The following is an 18,428-nucleotide window of genomic DNA, read 5'->3' on the forward strand; positions in this document are numbered from 1 at the left end:
CTTAGATACCAGCACTATGGTGATGACTACTCCTGAAAAATCTAAAATACAGTAGATATATATAATCAATAGTTTCTTGATTTTGATGTTTGAATTTAACTGATGATCTAATCCCAGAAATTTAGAATGGCTTGTAATTCTTTATCATTTTTAGGGATGCAGCATTGAAATCTGACTATTACATAGTGTAAAGTAGTACTCTCCAATTTTTTTACACCCAAGATCACTTTCTGAATTTAAGGGCAACCCAGGATCTACCCCGCCCCTTCCCTGAGGTCCCTCCTTCCCCAAAGACCTGCCCCACCCACTCCATCCCCCCCCCTCCATCACTGCTCTCCCCCACCCTCACTCACTTTCACTGGGCTCGGATAGGGGGTTGGGGTTCGGGTTCAGGAGGGGGTGTGGGCTCTGGGCTGGGGCTGAGGGGTTTGCCGTGTGGGAGGGGGCTCTGGGCTGAGCCTGGGGCAGGGGGTTGGGGTGGAGGAGTGGGTGAGCGGTGCAGCTCTGGGGAGGAGTTTGGGTGCTCCTGGCTGGGGCAGAGTGTTGGGGTGCAGGAGGGGTACAGGGTCCTGGCTCTGGAAGGGGGGGGTCAGGGCTGAGGCAGAGTGTTGGGGTACAGGAGGGGGTAGGGTGCTGGCTCTAGGAGGGGAGTCAGGGCTGGGGCTTGGGGTGCAGGAGGAGGTTCAGGGTGCTCCAGGAGGGGGCTCAGGGCTGGGGGTTGGGATGCGGCCTCCCACTAGGCAGCACTTACCTCCGGCGACTCCCAGTCGGTGGTGCAGCGTGGCTGCCTCTAAGACAGGCTCCCTGCCTACCCCAACCCCACGCCGCTCCCAGAAGGGGCCAACACAGCCCTGTGGCCCCGGAGGGACGGTGCAGGCTCCATATGCTGCCCCTCTCTGCAAGCACCGCCCCCGCAGCTCCCATTGGCCACAGCTCCCCATTATCAGCCAATGGGAGCTGCGGGGGCGGTGCTTGCAGGCAGGAGCAGTGCACGGAGGGAGACTCCAGCCTGCACCCCATCCCTGGGGCTTCAGGGCTGCGCTGACCGCTTCCAGGAGCAGTGTGGGGCCGGGGCAGACAAGGAGCCTGTCTTAGCGGCAGCCCCGCTGTGCCGCCGGAGATCGCAATCGACTGGGAGATCCTCTAGGATTGACCAGTCAATTGCGATCGACCAGTTAGTGACCACTGGTGTAGAGGCTGCACTACCCAGGTGAATCACAGGTGCCCTTCTATGGTGATGTTACAGCATATTGCATCAACAGCCCTTCCTGGCCATCTGTTTCCCCCGGAGTTAAAGGGAGGGCTCAGAGCTTTGCTGTGCTTCAGTGATCGCTTTCGGGCCATTACCAGCTCGCATAATTAGAACTCTTGGTAAATGAACCAGTCCTCAGCAGCCCTGGGAACTGGAAGAGCACAAAGGTGGCACCTTCTCCCTGTGCCTCCTGTGTTGAGCAACAGCTCAAGTGGACATGTGGATTGGGACCAATGTTTCCTTCAAGAGACCACAGTGCGCCCACAATGTGAAAAATGGATATATGTATAAACAAACCTTTATTTGGCTCCCTGCAGACTGAAATCATCAGGTACCATGGATACCCCAGTGAGGAATATGAAGTTACAACAGAAGATGGATATATCCTTAGCGTTAACAGAATTCCTGGTGGGAAGAACAGTGGGAACACAGGTATGAGTTATTTGTATGAAGTAAGGAAGGCTTGGTGGCCCAAGTTTCTAAAAACAGTCCCCTAAATTGCACTCGAGTATATGCAGCTGCAATACAATTTCTGCCCATTTCTTTGCCACCATGAAACATAGTTTTCAACCTTCAAAGATGCTAATAAGGGATATAGACACCATCTTGACCAAAACTTGGGGTAGAACTGATAACCTCCACTGCTAAAAGCATGAGTCTTTAGCTTGTACTAAAGAGCAAGGCTGAGAGCTAACACAGAATTGCATTCTCTATGGCAGCAGTCTCCAACCTTTTTACGCCCAAGGTCACTTTTTGAATTTAAGGGCAACCCAGGATTATCCCACCCCTTCCCCAAAGCCCGCCCCATGCACTCCATCTCCCCCCTTCCCCGTCACTTGCTCTCTCCCACCCTCACTCACTTTCATCAGGCTGAGGTAGGGGGAGGGAGTGTGGGTTCTGGGCTGGGGCCGAGGGGTTTGCAGTGTGGGAGGGGGCTTTTGGACTGAGCCTGGGGCAGGGGGTGAGGGGTGCAAGCTCTGGGAGGGAGTTTGGGTGCAGGAGGGGGCTCCGGGCTGGGGCAGAGTGTTGGGGTGCAGGAGGGGGTACAGTGCTGGGGGTTGGGATGCGGCCTCCCACCGGGCAGTATTTACCTCTGGTGGCTCCCAGTTGTGCAGCGTGGCTGCTGCTAAGGCAGACTCCCTGCCTCGCGAGCCCCACACCGCTCCCAGAAGGGACCAACATACCCCTGTGGCCCTGGGGAGGGGGGAAGCGAGGGTGGGCAGCATGTGGCTCTGTGTGCCGCCCCTCTCTGCAAGCACTGCCCCCCCAGCTCCCATTGGCCACAGCTCCCCATTCCTGGCCAATGGGAGCTATGGGGGTGATGTTTGCAGGCAGGAGCAGCGCACAGAGGGAGACCCCTTCCCTTGGGGCCACGCTGACCGCTCCTGGGAGCAGCATGGGAGCCTGTCTTAGCGGCAGCCCCTCTGTGCCGCCGGAGATTGCGATTGTCTGGAAGTTCCTCTAGGATCGACTAGTTAATCACAATCGACCGGTTGGTGATCACTGGTCTATGGATTGGGTCCAGAGAATCACAGAGGACACACTGAGCAATGGGTTACACAACCAAAGTGTGTGACAACATACACATTTCAGTTGGTGAGTCACACTTTAATTTACAGATTACTCACATTTTCAAGTACAAAGATCTGTTTTAAAGAGATCTTTTCACTATGTGATTCACATGCAACAATGCCATCCTCCCACATAGATCAGCAGCAGGGTGTGAAGGGCTAGGCCTTCCAATCCCTATTTTAGACCTTTACTGTTGAGCTCCAGCAGTGACTGCCCCCACCTTTTGGAGACTAGCCAGTGAAGGAGGACTTGACACACACTTTCCCAGTGATTTACATAACTATTTACTAGTCAGCAGTAGCCTCCTGTGTTCTATCCCTGGCTTTGGGAAAAGGTCTGTAGTTTACACAGGTTGGAAAAAAGATAATCCAAACTGGTTTAATCACTCTGAGTGGCAGTGTGATGCAGTTGGGTTTGTCACATTAATTAGAGATCTGGGTTCTAGATCTCCAGACTCCTTCCTAACTGTCTTCTAATTTGGGGTTCGTGGCATGGTGTGATAAGGGAGCCCCACCTGGAGTGCCCTTCAGTAATCCAGGTGAGCCTGCCTCAGTTCGTCCTTTCAGATACCCGAAGAACTCCATGACAGGCTCTCTTGCCTCAATAGCACACCTTGTGGTAGCTGGTTTATTACACAAACAACATGCAATTTCTCTATAACCAGAAGTTCCAACATAGCTCATTTATAGGAGCCAGCCACTCTGTGACACACAGGAATTTCACCTGCAGTTAAAATAGATGAGATTTGAACCCCGGGTCTCCTCTTGCCCCACTCAAGGACCTTTCACCTAGATTACAGGCATATTTGGGGAGAGGCTCTCACATTTGTTTTAGAGTAGCAGCCGTGTTAGTCTGTATCTGCAAAAAGAAAAGGAGTACTTGTGGCACCTTAGAGACTAACACATTGTTGCCCCTCTGTCAGTCACACAAATTTGCCATTCAGATGCCAAAGCTCTAAAATACTCCACAGACAGAAAGTACCGATGTATAAGTCCTATTCTTGGAATCTGCACATGAGGAGTCACAATGTGGGCAACGAACAGATCCCAGAGCTTTAGATTTCTTGCAAAAGGGGTGCAAAAAGTGACACAGTCCAGTGGGAAATTGCCAAAAGAGGTGACCTTTGACCTTATTATTCTTTCTCTATCGATCCACTTTTCATCAAATCAGCATGAAAAACCCAGTCATGCCCCACTTCTATTCTATGTTTTGGTTTTTGCCATTTCAATGAGACTTTTACAAAATAAGGTCCTGTTAAAGCAAACTCTGTAACACAACCTTCACTACTGTGGAGCTACTGCCATACCTAATAAAATGTTCTTCCTTTTCAGGGCAAAAGCCAGTAGTGTTTTTGCAACATCCAGTCCTAGGAGATGCTACTCACTGGATTTCAAACCTGGACAACAACAGCCTGGGCTTCGTGCTAGCAGATGCTGGCTTTGATGTTTGGATGGGAAACAGCAGAGGGAACACTTGGTCTACAAAACACAGGACACTTAAACCTGACCAACAAAAGTTCTGGGAATTCAGGTAAAGTGAATTATTTAGAACTACCAAAAATGGAACTGGCTGGGCTGGGGGATAGATAATGGGATGGGGACTCTTTCCCTTTCACATTATTAGCTGATACCTAGCCCAGATTGGTGGTGACCCAAGGGGTGGGAGGTGGCCTACAATGACAAGCAATATGGTAAAAAGACACAGGGCACTCATTGGGGCTGAAGTGTGGGAGAGGAATGATGGGGAGGGACTGAAGGTGTAAGGGAAGGGTGTGGTTAAAGGGAGGTGGATACTGAAGTGAGTTAGGGGAGGAGGAACAAAAGGAAGATAAGAAGCACACTGGACAGTGATAGTGAGATTGAGCAGCTGAAGGGCTGCAGTGATAGGAGAGAGTCAGGATAAAGTGGCATGGACAACCAATGGCAATGCAGCAAATGAGAGAAAAAACCACCTATTCAGAGTCAAAGTATCAAAACTGGTATGAGACTGAAGGGTTCTCCTGTCTGTAGCTCCTCATGGGCATGGGGAAAGGCCCATGGCTTGGTGCTCTGGCACATTGCACTAATCTCAGGTCTCCTGAGCTGACATGCTTCTGCCTTGATCTCTGGAGACAGAGCTGCCTTACTTTCTGAAGTGAGGCAAAGAACCCAAACCTCTAAATGGTTTGACTTAGTCATTGAACAGTTTCTGTTTTATTTAGCTAACAAACTTGAGATTTACTAATGTGCATTCTAATGTAGTTGAGACTGTTGTAATTAATGCATGTAAGCCTTTTGTGTTTCCTCTCTGTAGTTTTGATGAGATGGGTAAATATGACATTCCAGCAGTTCTCTACTTTGCCATGAATAAAACGGAACAAAAGCAGCTGTACTATGTTGCCCATTCAGAGGGCACAACTTTAGGTAGGTGAAGGAATGCAAGCTGGTATACCATAGCATCCTATTTACATCCCAGCAGGATGTGGACTTCGGTTATTAACTCCCTTTCTCCCTAGCTTAAAAGTTAAAGGTAGAAATACTTTCTAAACTGAAATTGTCAACGTTTGGATAACTTTTCTCAGAACAATTTTTGTTTGTCTGAACTAAGCAAACAAATTGGTTCCTGACATCCTTTTAGACTTTCTTGGTAAGGTTTGTTGATATCAAACCTATTATTTAGAAGGTGGTCACTGTGAAAGCTTGCCTGGTGTCTTTGGTTATTATAGTTTTGCCAGCTCCTGCAATTTTATCACAAGCCTCACAATATTTGTTGCCATCTCCTGCAGTCAATGCTGTGTGACAAAGTTCCTCCTCTGCCTCGGTGGGTCCTGCGCTTATTGGCGGATTTGCTTGCCTCAGTGATTCACGGCAGCCCTCAGTTTGGCCATTCTTGCTAGTGGCTCAAACCTGCCATCCACTCAGCTAACCTCATCACTGGCCAGCGTGGGGGAAACGGAGAACAATCCCCGCAGTTTCTGTGTCCCACCTAGTGGGTCAGGGCAGATCCCTTTCCAATTTAGACCTTCCCTTCTGGTGTTTCTCACAGACCAGGTTCAACTCCTCCTGTGTCCGATCAGGAGTTGGGGGGATGCGAGGGAACCCAAGCCCACCCTCTACTCTGGGTTCCAGCCCAGGGCCCTGTGGATAGCAGCTGTCCGCAATGTTCCCTGTATCAGCTGCGTGACAGCTACAACTTCCTGGGCTACTTCCCCATTGCCTTCCCCCCAGCACCTTCTTTATCCTCACTGGAGGATCTTCCTTCTGAAGCCTAATCACACTTGAACTCTTCACTCCTCCAGCAGCACGCCTTCTCACTTTCTGCTCCTGGCACGCCCCCTACTAACTGTTGGGAGGTCCTTTTTAAACCAGATGTCCTGATTAGCCTAACTGCCATAATTGAATCCAGAAAGTTCTTAATTGGCTACAGGTGTCTTGATTAGCTTGCCTGTCTTAATTGGTTCTGGCAGGTTCCTGATTGCTCTAGGGCAGCACCTGCTCTGGTCACTCAGGGAACAGAAAACTGTTCATCCAGTGGCCAATATATTTGCCTTCTACCAGACTCCTGTATCCTCCGTCCGTTCACGCCTCCGGGCAGAGTTCCTCTGGGTGGCGTCCACCGACTCCCTTGACGCCTTTGAGGAGCGGTGGGCGCTGTCCGGGGTCCTCTGCTCGGTGTCCCCGTCCGTTTCCCTTCTTTTGACCCTTTGACCGCACTCCCGTTCCCGTTCTTCATTAGTTGTCCCCCGTGATTAGTTGGCCTCCAGGTCCTGTGGATCTCCCCCTTAGGCTGCGGGGGAGATCCTTTAGCGGTGGGCGAGCTTTAGCCCGCCCACTTCCTGGATCCCAATAGGACCAGACTCCTGTATCCTCCGTCCGTTCACGCCTCCGGGCAGAGTTCCTCTGGGCGGCGTCCACCGACTCCCTTGACGCCTTTGAGGAGCGGTGGGCGCTGTCCGGGGTCCTCTGCTCGGTGTCCCCGTCCGGTTCCCTTCTTTTGACCCTTTGATCGCACTCCCGTTCCCGTTCTTCATTAGTTGTCCCCCGTAATCATTTGGCTTCCAGGTCCTGTGGATCTCCCCCTTAGGCTGCGGGGGGGAACCTTTAGCAGTGGGCGAGCTTTGCCCGCCCACTTCCTGGATCCCAATAGGACCAGACTCCTGTATCCTCCGTCCGTTCACGCCTCCGGGCAGAGTTCCTCTGGGCGGTGTCCACCGACTCCCTTGACGCCTTTGAGGAGCGGTGGGCGCTGTCCGGGGTTCTCTGCTCGGTGTCCCCATCCAGTTCCCTTCGTTTGACCCTTTGACCGCACTCCTGTCCCTGTTGTTCATTAGTTGTCCCCCGTAGTTATTTGGTTTTCCAGGTCCTGTGGACCCCCCTCTTAGGCTGGGGGGGGGGGATCCTTTAGCAGTGGATCCCAATAAGACCAGACTCCTGTATCCCACTGCTCATGTTTTGGAGAGAAGATTAAAAACATAAACTCTTGCAGCTCAAACACCAGAAGGCAAATAAAAAGAACCTAAACATTATTTAATTTCAAGCCAATCTTATTATTTTAGTGGGGCCTGATGCAGGATTTTTGTGTGCTTGGTGTTGGCTATTCTGCTGTTTAAAAACAAATTGCTGGTACTATAGCCACTAAATCAGTATTTACAAATTGTTTACTACGTATACCGTGAGTACAGAAAGTCAACTCAGTCCCTAGTGAATGAATACAATGAGGGATTTGATTCATTTGCAGTCACTTGAGGGTTCCTGGTTTACCCATAGGATCTGTTGGTGACAGTGGGATGGGGGATATAGGCTGGTATGCCGTGTTGCACCATTGCCATTTGAAAAAAGTGGGGAAAAGACAAAAAATGGTGGTTGGGAGCAGGAAGCCTGTTACCACTTCTTGCATAATATCCTTTTCCCCTTTTTCCTTCTCGAGTCAGAACAGTATTAGGCTCTAAGACAAAAGTGATAAAACATGCATTTAGGCTGGGATTTTCAAAGGCATAAATAGAAGTTAAGCACCCATCTCCGCTAGGCACCTTTGAAAATCCCAGCCTTAGAATACAAATAGTACCATATATCTTCTATACATAGGCATTGTTAAGGCCATTTTAATTGCTTCTTAAAACACTGTGCAATTACTCACAGTACAGTGTATTTCTTTTTTCTCTGAACATTTGCCTGCCCTTGTGAATTTAAATCACAGTTTTAATAGTCTTTTAAACATAGTTTTGAATGTGAACAATTAATTTACAACCCTATAAATAGTGCTTTAGAAACTAGGCATCATAAAACTCAGAAAATATTTTATGGGAATTTTGGAAACTGGATAGGAAAGATTCTGGAATCATCAAGAAATCTGGTTAATAGAAAATTTGGTTCTACACCAAAACGAGTTGAAACTATAATCTGACTCTTGGCCACCTGAATCCATCTGAACAATACCCCAAAACTTAATTTTTCCCAGTGAAGACTAAATGGAGATTTAGGATGAACATTTTGCTGTGATAATATAGAATCATAGGGCTGTAAGGGACCTCGACAAGTCATCAAGTACAGCCCCCTGTACTTGAGGCAGGACCAAGTAAACCTAGATCATCCCTGACAGTTATTTGTTAAACCAGTTCTTATGAACCTCCAATGATGGGGATTTCTCAAGCTCCTTTGGAAGCCTATTCCAGAGTTCAACAACCCTTATTGTTAGGAATTTTTTCCTAATCTCGAACCTAAATCTCCCTTGCTTCAGATTCATTACTTTTTGTCCTACTTCAGTGGGCATGGAGAACAATTATATAGCATTTGAATAGATAAAAGGCTACTTATACATTTTAACCTTCAGTTTGCTGCATGGTAACTATTTATTTTAATTATGGATGATTGCTTTGCAATAATACAAAATAATTTGTATTTTCTTAGGTTTCATAGCATTTTCCATTAGGCCAGACTTGGCTCAAAGAATAAAAATGTTCTTTGCCTTGGGGCCGGTAGCCACAATTACATTTGCCAAAAGCCCTCTGGTAAAGATTGTGAGTCTTCCTGAAACACTGCTCAAGGTATGTCATTCCTCCACCTATAGGGCCAGATTGTTGGCTTCAACTCCACCTGATCTGCTCTGCCTAAAAACAGAGGGGAATCCTTGGGTGGTGCAGAGCTGCTGTGTACCCCCTACTCCCTTTCTACTGGGGAGGGCATGTCAGGGGCTAAAAGAGTTAGGTGGGACTGGGAAGTAAACTCAGCAAAGCTGAAAATCTGGCCCTGAATATTTGATTATTCAGATATTTCTATGATGGACTTGGAGCTGCTCTACAATGATTTATGAATACTGCATGTTGGCCTGGTTATTGGGGTGTTTTCTGAATGACTATATTTCTTTAACTCAACAAGAGTCTGTGTGGAAAAACAGGAAGGAAAGAAAAGAATGGCTCAAGACAATTCACCCCTCAACAAACACTCAAGAGTTGTTCGGAGACAGTGGCAGTCCTATTGGCTCTAAGGGTTTTACTTCGATTGCCTTCTGAGCCTAGAAGAACAAAAGAACTATAGCATATTTAAAAAGTGACCTTTTCTCAAGAAAGAAGCTGTAGGGGAACAAGGACCCTACTGGGACCCTGGAACACAGGATCCTGGGACACTGGCCTGCCTACTTACCATTGCAGGATGGCAAGCCTATACGTAAGATAGATATGCTTAGAGACAGTTTTAAAATCATTTTTCTCTAAAAGCCTTATTCTTACTGCAAAATAAATAAATCCTTCTGTCTAATAAGGCTGGTCACTGTACATCACCAATCACAGACTCCTGAAGGGAAGAATTGCAGGTGCCCAAATCCAGTCAGAACCACTGGATACCCATGGTTGATATGCAGAGGACTGTAGCCCAGAGCCAAGTCTAAGAGTGGGAGAATTGTAAAATTATGTCCCAAGACAGAAAAAAGTCATGAGACCTGAAACCTGAAGGGTGCACCCAGAGAGACCAGACATGGGACAGAGGTGTAGCTAGTCCTACAGCCATGACAATTTCTTAGAATTCTATTTCACTGTTTATGGAGGCAGGTAAAAGTTACACAGGAACGGCTCCTGGGACCACATGAGAACTGCCCCCTTTGGCCAGCATGTACATACATACTAACTCAATGTATACTAGTATTTTATATGCAAAGCAAACCTGAGAATTATCAGATTGGAAGTGATTTCAAAGGAATCACTACCACAACACTGGTGTGGGCTTGAACTATGGACTATCATGGACGTGCTGGTTGAGGTTCTGTAGTTAAGACTGAGTTGAGATTTAAATTTAAAGCCAGCATTCAACCACTTTGCTACAGATGAAGACTGCAGAATATCCTCCTCAAAATGACAGCTCTTGTTTTTTGAGTACAGTATGAATTTTCTGAGAATTTAAAAGTAAATCCTTGAATTTTGAGTTTAAAATTAATTTTTTGTCCCAAATGATCTTAATAATAGAATAATGCAGATACTTCAGACTTCCCAGATAGTTAAAAAATCACTGAAATCTCATAACCTCATTGAAGCTGGTGGCTACAGTGTCCTCCCCCCCCCCCCCACCCTTTAAGATGATAGAAACAGTTAAGGTCTGTTGTGAAGTAATTGTGAGCTCTACCCAAAACACATCCAAAGCCACTCAGGAATATGAACTTGCCAGGTATTGTCTGAATTTGTGAGTGTGAGTGTGTGTGAGAGAGAGAAGCAGAGAAGCACACAGAAACAAATAGAGAAGGAAGCTCCAGACACAGCCTGGACAAGCATAGCATGTAGCCCCAAGAGAAGTCTAGAAAGAGTTTTTGGAGGGGGTTATGGGGAAAAGGGGCTTATGGCTGTGAGCAAGGAGACTATCTTGTGTATCTTGGGTTCTCTTGTGTTCAGAGAAACATAACTTTTCATATTCTTTGTAAATAAACTAGATTGCATCAAAGCCCCTCGACTCTATCATAAATTTCTCCTCCCAAATTTTTGCTAACCACTTGGATCAAAAGGGTTTGTGTGGTCCTTTAAGAAATGTAGCATCTGAGTCAGGTTGCTTTTCTTCCAAATGATCTTAATAACAGAATAATGCAGACTCTTCAGACTTTTCATATAGTTAGAATTATTGAAATCTCCTACACTGGCTACATTTGAAGACCTTTTTTAGGATAATTGGTCATTTTTTGCCATAATTCATCATAACTGAAAGTTTCTCCTTTAGCAGAGGCTGACTAATTTTCTACTTCACCACATGACATGAAGCTGGGATGTATGTGTGCAGAGGAATGGGGTGGCGGGGGAGGAATAGTGTGGGTGTGTGCATGCAGAGGAATGTAGATAACCCAGTGTGGATGAAAATGGCCGTTATGCCCTGGCTGCTTTCTGCTGCTCCAGAAAAAAAGCAGTCAGAGGCTGTCAATGAATCTGGCCCTAAATGTTAAAATAAAGATTTAAGGTTGATACTTCATTCTTCAAATTGGTAGAAATGTACATCATAACGTTTTCTTTGGTTTTCTTGTGTGTGTTCATGTGTGAAATATTTAACAACTTAAAAACCCAAGGAAATTCCTAGATAAAAACTTGTTAAACTGGAGTTATGTTGAGAGGACATATCAGTAGCTTAAGGTAAAAACATTATAAGGATGCTGTAATTATCCCATAAACAAGCTTTACAAACTATAAGTCCCATTCCCTCCACCTCCCCACCCCAAAAATAGTACAATGTGTCTTAAAAATCAATATAATCTAATCTGGGAAAACAAACACTATTATGGATGAACCATAAATACATAGTTATTGCATGGCATCACTACATGGCAGAGCAGTTTGTGTGCCTTAAATTTGCATTTCTCTACCTTAACATGTTTGCATTTCTCTAAAGTGTAGCCTGAATTCTGAATTTCCTGGACTTGAAAATCTTGTTTTGGGGATAATTACAACATCTCTGAAATGTTTTTACCTTTAAATTATTGCTCTCAGCCTTAACTCCAGTTTAGTATATTTTTTTTCTGGGAATTCTATCTGATTAATTATATTGTTAGGGCAGAGTAGAGAAGCTTGTATACAGTTTGTGCTGTATCTGTTCTGTGGCTAAAGAACATCAGACTCCAAGGCTCTCTGTCTCACATGCTCCTTTAGAACTACAGCAATGAGAGGACACAGAGTAAGACTTTGAATATGGTGTGTGTTAGTGGCAATGAAGAAGACTGCTGTATTCTGTAATCAGGCTTACAACCAACTGAAAGAGGTCATTGACTTGGGAATGGATAGAGAATTTCCTTCATGATTATCACTCAGTAAACTAAGAAAGGTCAGGATTACAACTGAAGTATTACAGGATGTCAGAGGGTTTCATCAAGCTCTGAATACTTAGCTCATATTCAAGAGTAAAGTGGCAACATATCTGTATGAAATGGAACTGTAATGAGACAGCTACTGAATAATTTTCTTTTCAGATTGTATTTGGAACTAAAGGAACCTTTCATCAGAGTGAACATCTGCAAAAGCCTGTTACCCTATTGTGTACCAAGCTGGATAAGTTTTGTGCAGATGTCCTCTCTTGTGTGGCTGGGCATAATGAGCAAAACTTAAATATGGTAAGTATGGACCAGGCTATTTAAAACAAATACCGCTCAAATAATTTCTGAGGTAAATAGCATTTGTGCCCTGTGTGTGTGGCACAGAGCTACTTTCATGTGAGGAAATATGTGCATAGTACTTGGCTTAACTCAGTGATGTTCTGAGGGAGTAAGAGTTTCTTGGTGATTTTGACCAATGCCAAGGTGGCTTTTAACTAGTGATGGGATCAACCAGAACACTAGGTTCAAACCTTCCAAAGCAGGTGGGGGTGAGAGTCTGAATCCAATCCTGGATCCAGATTTCACAAATGTCCCTATCTGGTTGATACAAGCTTCTGGGTCTGAACACCACTTACCAACTGCAAGGTGTTAAAGATCCAGAGCCAATTTGACAACAGGGCCATTCTCTAATTTTAACCCATGAATGACATGTCCATAATACTTGCTCTCTTTTCTTAATCTAAGATTCATTTTACCTTTATCCTGTCTATCCATGGGCTCATTCTTGCCCTCAGACTACATGGCCATGCAGGAGGAGGAGGGGGGAAGAAGCTCTCCATCCCATTCTGCTTGTGTGGCATCTTAGTCTTGCTTGGATCATGTGTGTAAGGCACAAGGGTGAGAAGAAGGTTCTGGGTCTGCATGCCCAATGCTTTCTTCCCTTCATGAGCAAGTGGCTAAGGAGGTGTGTGGAGTGGGTGGAACCATAGTTCCATGCTCCATCCCTGCATATACCAGCCAGCTGAGCTATATGGGGGTAGGGGAAGGGCAAATGTACTGTGCCCTGAAGGAAGCAGGAAGAAACTGTGACTCTCCAAAGTTTACTGTAACTAAACTCATATTAAGAATTAAACAATGTTCTCTTGCCGTAAGGCTAATAATCAGAATTTATCAGACTATAAGAGTGAAGTAGCACTCCATTTCCCAGAGGTATTTCTGACAATTGGAAGCTTGTTTTAGTCTAAACAGATACTGTGGGCCATATCCTGTCATTGATTATTCAGTAGAGCTCTTTGTAGATTTCTGTAGGGGCTTCTGTTCAGAAATGGGTGGTATGGCATGGCCTGAAGTTTGCAAACTGATTTGGATTCACCATCTTTGTCCTCCTTTGCTTTTTGTTAAACTGAGATTAAACAATTAATTAAAGAAGTTTTATCTAATTGTAAGAAAAATATCCAGTTTTTAATCAGTGGCAGTATGTCAGATTTTTCTAACAATTGAGAATCATGGTAGTGTCTTAAAGCCAAATTATAAAATAAACCCTACCAAGGTCTGCTCTGACCTAAAACATTTAATAAGTTCAATATAAAAAATTAACCACAGAAAGATGTGATAGCGATTTAAAACAGCCATTTCAGGAAAGGTCTAGCCTTTCTAAACGGTGCAGCTAAACAATTAATGCTTTTTCTGACATTGGGTATATCAGTAATGTGACTCTCAATTCAGAACCAAATTTGATGGAAAATATAAGTTATTGTCTCACAATATTAAGTAATTGTCTTTGAGTGTACTAATATAGCTAGAAAAAATATATACGTAAAAATTATTTTTCTTCCTTGTTTGTGGAAAAAATAAAACACATAGTTAATTAAGTCTTTGTTATTAAATATACATGTATATGGGGTTTTTTTATGAGGTCAGGCATGTACCTGGTTTGAAAACTCTAGTTTTTATAGTCATTTAAAATTATTTTTATCACAGAAACTGTGTTTATTCAGTAATAGTGACTTCACATAACAGGGACTCCCTCTAGTGGCCAAAATGCCACCTGTAAATTCTTAGCATTAAGCCAATTATTTTGTAGACTTGTTTGTAAGTTCCCTGTTTTTATATCTTAAGGGTAACGTGTTCTAGTCTTTTTTCATGCAATGGTGAAACTGGTGCTTTCTAGCTTTAGAAAGCTGGGAGTGTGGGTTTGCCTTCTTCTGCAGTGTGTGGAATGGGTCACTTGCTGGTATAAATTAGAGTAAATGTGGGTGGATTCTCTTGTAACTTGAAGTCTTTAAACCCTGATTTGAGGACTTCAGAAACTCAGCCAGAGGTTATGGGTCTATTACAGGAGTGAGGTGGGTGAGGTTCTGTAGCCAATAACGTGCAGGAGATCAGACGAGATGATCATGATGGTCCCTTCTGGCCTTAAAGTCTATGAGTCTGAATCTAACCAAATGGATCCCACGTTGATAACAATTAGTAAATGTTTTCTTTTCAGAGTCGGTTAGCCATGTACGTCGGACATTCACCTGCTGGAACATCTGTACAGAATGGCTTACATTGGCGCCAGGTATTTCATGTAGTATAAGTGTACTTGAGACTCTGAAACAAAGTCAGGGCTACTGTGCTAGGCATAGATCCATAAAGGTACGTAGGTGCCTAAGACCCAATGTTAGGCTCCTCTGTGATCCACAGAACTCCTGCTTAGCTGCTGTCTAAACTCACTCAGCACCTAAGTCTTTGGTAAAAAGAAAAGGAGTACTTGTCGCACCTTAGAGACTAACCAATTTATTTGAGCATAAGCTTTCGTGAGCTACAGCTCGCTTCATCGGATGCATACTGTGGGAAGTGTAGAAGATCTTATTATATACACACAAAGCATGAAAAAATATCTCCTCCCACCCCACTCTCCTGCTGGAAATAGCTTATCTAAAGTGACCACTCTCCTTACAATGTGTATGATAATCGAGGTGGGCCATTTCCAACACAAATCCAGGTTTTCTCACCCCCTCCCCCCCCCACACACAAACTCACTCTCCTGCTGGTAATAGCTTATCCAAAGTGACCACTCTCCTTACAATGTGTATGATAATCGAGGTAGGCCATTTCCAACACAAATCCAGGGTTTAACAAGAACGTCTGGGGGGAGGGCGGGGGGTAGGAAAAAACAAGGGGAAATAGGCTACCTTGCATAATGACTAAGCCACTCCCAGTCTCTATTCAAGCCTAAGTTAATTGTATCCAATTTGCAAATGAATTCCAATTCAGCAGTCTCTCGTTTGGAGTCTGTTTTCGAAGTTTTTTTGTTGAAGGATAGTCACTTTGAGATCAGAAATCGAGTGACCAGAGAGATTGAAGTGTTCTCCGACTGGTTTATGAATGTTATAATTCTTGACATCTGATTTGTGTCCATTTACTCTTCTACGTAGAGACTGTCCAGTTTGACCAATGTACATGGCAGAGGGGCATTGCTGGCACATGATGGCATATATCACATTGGTGGATGTGCAGGTGAACGAGCCTCTGATAATGTGGCTGATGTTATTAGGCCCTGTGATGGTGTCCCCTGAATAGATATGTGGGCACAGTTGGCAACGGGCTTTGTTGCAAGGATAGGTTCCTGGGTTAGTGGTTCTGTTGTGTGGTATGTGGTTGCTGGTGAGTATTTGCTTCAGGTTGGGGGGCTGTCTGTAGGCAAGGACTGGCCTGTCTCCCAGGATTTGTGAGAGTGTTGGGTCATCCTTCAGGATAGGTTGTAGATCCTTAATAATGCGTTGGAGGGGTTTTAGTTGGGGGCTGAAGGTGACGGCTAGTGGCGTTCTGTTATTTTCTTTGTTAGGCCTGTCCTGTAGTAGGTGACTTCTGGGAACTCTTCTGGCTCTATCAATCTGTTTCTTCACTTCCGCAGGTGGGTATTGTAGTTGTAAGAATGCTTGATAGAGATCTTGTAGGTGTCTGTCTCTGTCTGAGGGGTTGGAGCAAATGCGGTTGTATCGCAGAGCTTGGCTGTAGACGATGGATCGTGTGGTGTGGTCAGTGTGAAAGCTGGAGGCATGTAGGTAGGAATAGCGGTCAGTAGGTTTCCGGTATAGGGTGGTGTTTATGTGACCATCGTTTATTAGCACTGTAGTGTCCAGGAAGTGGATCTCTTGTGTGGACTGGACCAGGCTGAGGTTGATGGTGGGATGGAAATTATTGAAATCATGGTGGAATTCCTCAAGGGCTTCTTTTCCATGAGTCCAGATGATGAAGATGTCATCAATATAGCGCAAGTAGAGTAGGGGCGTTAGGGGACGAGAGCTGAGGAAGCGTTGTTCTAAGTCAGCCATAAAAATGTTGGCATACTGTGGGGCCATGCGGGTACTCATAGCAGTGCCACTGATTTGAAGGTATACATTGTCCCCAAATGTAAAATAGTTATGGGTAAGGACAAAGTCACAAAGTTCAGCCACCAGGTTAGCCGTGACATTATCGGGGAGCAACTACAGCAACTACAAAAGCAACTACAGCATTTGCTCAAGAAACTCCCTGAAAAAGCACAAGATCAAATCCGCACAGACACACCCCTGGAACCCCAACCTGGGGTATTCTATCTGCTACCCAAGATCCATAAACCTGGAAATCCTGGGCGCCCCATCATCTCAGGCATTGGCACCCTGACAGCAGGATTGTCTGGCTATGTAGACTCCCTCCTCAGGCCCTACGCTACCAGCACTCCCAGCTACCTTTGAGACACCACTGACTTCCTGAGGAAACTACAATCCATCGGTGATCTTCCTGATAACACCATCCTGGCCACTGTGGATGTAGAAGCCCTCTACACCAACATTCCACACAAAGATGGACTACAAGCCATCAAGAACACTATCCCCGATAATGTCACATCATGTGCCAGCAATGCCCCTCTGCCATGTACATTGGTCAAACTGGACAGTCTCTACGTAAAAGAATAAATGGACACAAATCAGATGTCAAGAATTATAACATTCATAAACCAGTCGGAGAACACTTCAATCTCTCTGGTCACGCGATTACAGACATGAAAGTCGCTATTTTACAACAAAAAAACTTCAAATCCAGACTCTAGCGAGAAACTGCTGAATTGGAATTCATTTGCAAATTGGATACAATTAACTTAGGCTTGAATAGAGACTGGGAGTGGCTTAGTCATTATGCAAGGTAGCCTATTTCCCCTTGTTTTTTCCTACCCCCCCCGCCCTCCCCCCAGACGTTCTTGTTAAACCCTGGATTTGTGTTGGAAATGGCCTACCTCGATTATCATACACATTGTAAGGAGAGTGGTCACTTTAGATAAGCTATTACCAGCAGGAGAGTGAGTTTGTGTGTGGGGGGAGGGGGGGTGAGAAAACCTGGATTTGTGCTGGAAATGGCCCAACTTGATTATCATACACATTGTAAGGAGAGTGATCTCTTTAGATAAGCTATTACCAGCAGGAGAGTGGGGTGGGGGGAGGTATTTTTTCATGCTTTGTGTGTATATAATAAGATCTTCTACACTTTCCACAGTATGCATCCGATGAAGTGAGCTGTAGCTCACGAAAGCTTATGCTCAAATAAATTGGTTAGTCTCTAAGGTGCCACAAGTACTCCTTTTCTTTTTGCGAATACAGACTAACACGGCTGTTACTCTGAAATAAGTCTTTGGTGTGAAAGTTCCCTATGCATGTATGTTGCTGTCTCTGGGTATGCATGTGGCTTCCTCATTATAGGTGCCCGGATGCCTATCTCCCATGTAGACTACAGAGTGAGCCACAAATGGGGAAGATGTTCACCTGGCTGTGTTGCCTGCAGGGCCTGATCCAGTGGACAAGCTCAGAGGCTGCCTGTTGGATCAGGTTCTGTTCCAAAACTGGGTGAAGAGGTAATGCCCACCTTCTAACTCAGTGGTTGGAACATTCACTCGGGCCTGATCGGGGGGAAAGGGTTTAAACAGGAGAGTGCTCTAACGGCTGGGCAATGGGATAGTCTGATGTGGGTCTCTCTCAGTCTCTCCTGTTGAAGTTCTTCCCATGAAAGTCATTGGAGCAGGGGGAGTAGATCCTCAGTCTCCCACCTCGCAGCTGCTTGCTCTAACCACCAGGCTACAGAGTTATTCTCACTCTCTTTGTGCCTGTCTTTAAGTATCAGGGGGTAGCTGTGTTAGTCTGTATCCACAAAACCAACAAGGGGCTGGGTGTGGCTGGCTCATTACAAAAGAAGCTTTGCCACTCCTGGAATTGACACCTCCTCATCTATTATTGGGAGTGGACTACATCCACCCTGATCGAATTGGCCCTATCAACACTGGTTCTCCACTTGTGGGGTAACTCCCTTCTCTCCATGTGTCATTATATAATGCCTGCAT

General features: G+C 45.3%; 1 protein-coding gene across 10 annotated transcripts in view; it reads left to right on the plus strand.

Moving 5' to 3' along the window:
• Window positions 1-18,428, plus strand: part of LOC102944791 (lipase member M) — a 46,934-nt gene that overhangs the window by 20,921 nt on the left and 7,585 nt on the right. For all 10 annotated transcript variants that reach the window (XM_027833743.3, XM_027833741.3, XM_027833738.3 and 7 more), the window contains exons 3-8: window positions 1,570-1,684; window positions 4,156-4,354; window positions 5,117-5,226; window positions 8,710-8,846; window positions 12,230-12,370; window positions 14,562-14,633. In XM_027833743.3, coding sequence (XP_027689544.1) covers window positions 1,570-1,684; window positions 4,156-4,354; window positions 5,117-5,226; window positions 8,710-8,846; window positions 12,230-12,370; window positions 14,562-14,633 — 774 coding nt within the window. The remainder of the gene's footprint in view (window positions 1-1,569; window positions 1,685-4,155; window positions 4,355-5,116; window positions 5,227-8,709; window positions 8,847-12,229; window positions 12,371-14,561; window positions 14,634-18,428) is intronic.

The sequence above is a fragment of the Chelonia mydas genome, chromosome 7, assembly GCF_015237465.2.
Source record: "Chelonia mydas isolate rCheMyd1 chromosome 7, rCheMyd1.pri.v2, whole genome shotgun sequence".
Classification (NCBI taxonomy): Eukaryota; Metazoa; Chordata; order Testudines; family Cheloniidae; genus Chelonia; species Chelonia mydas.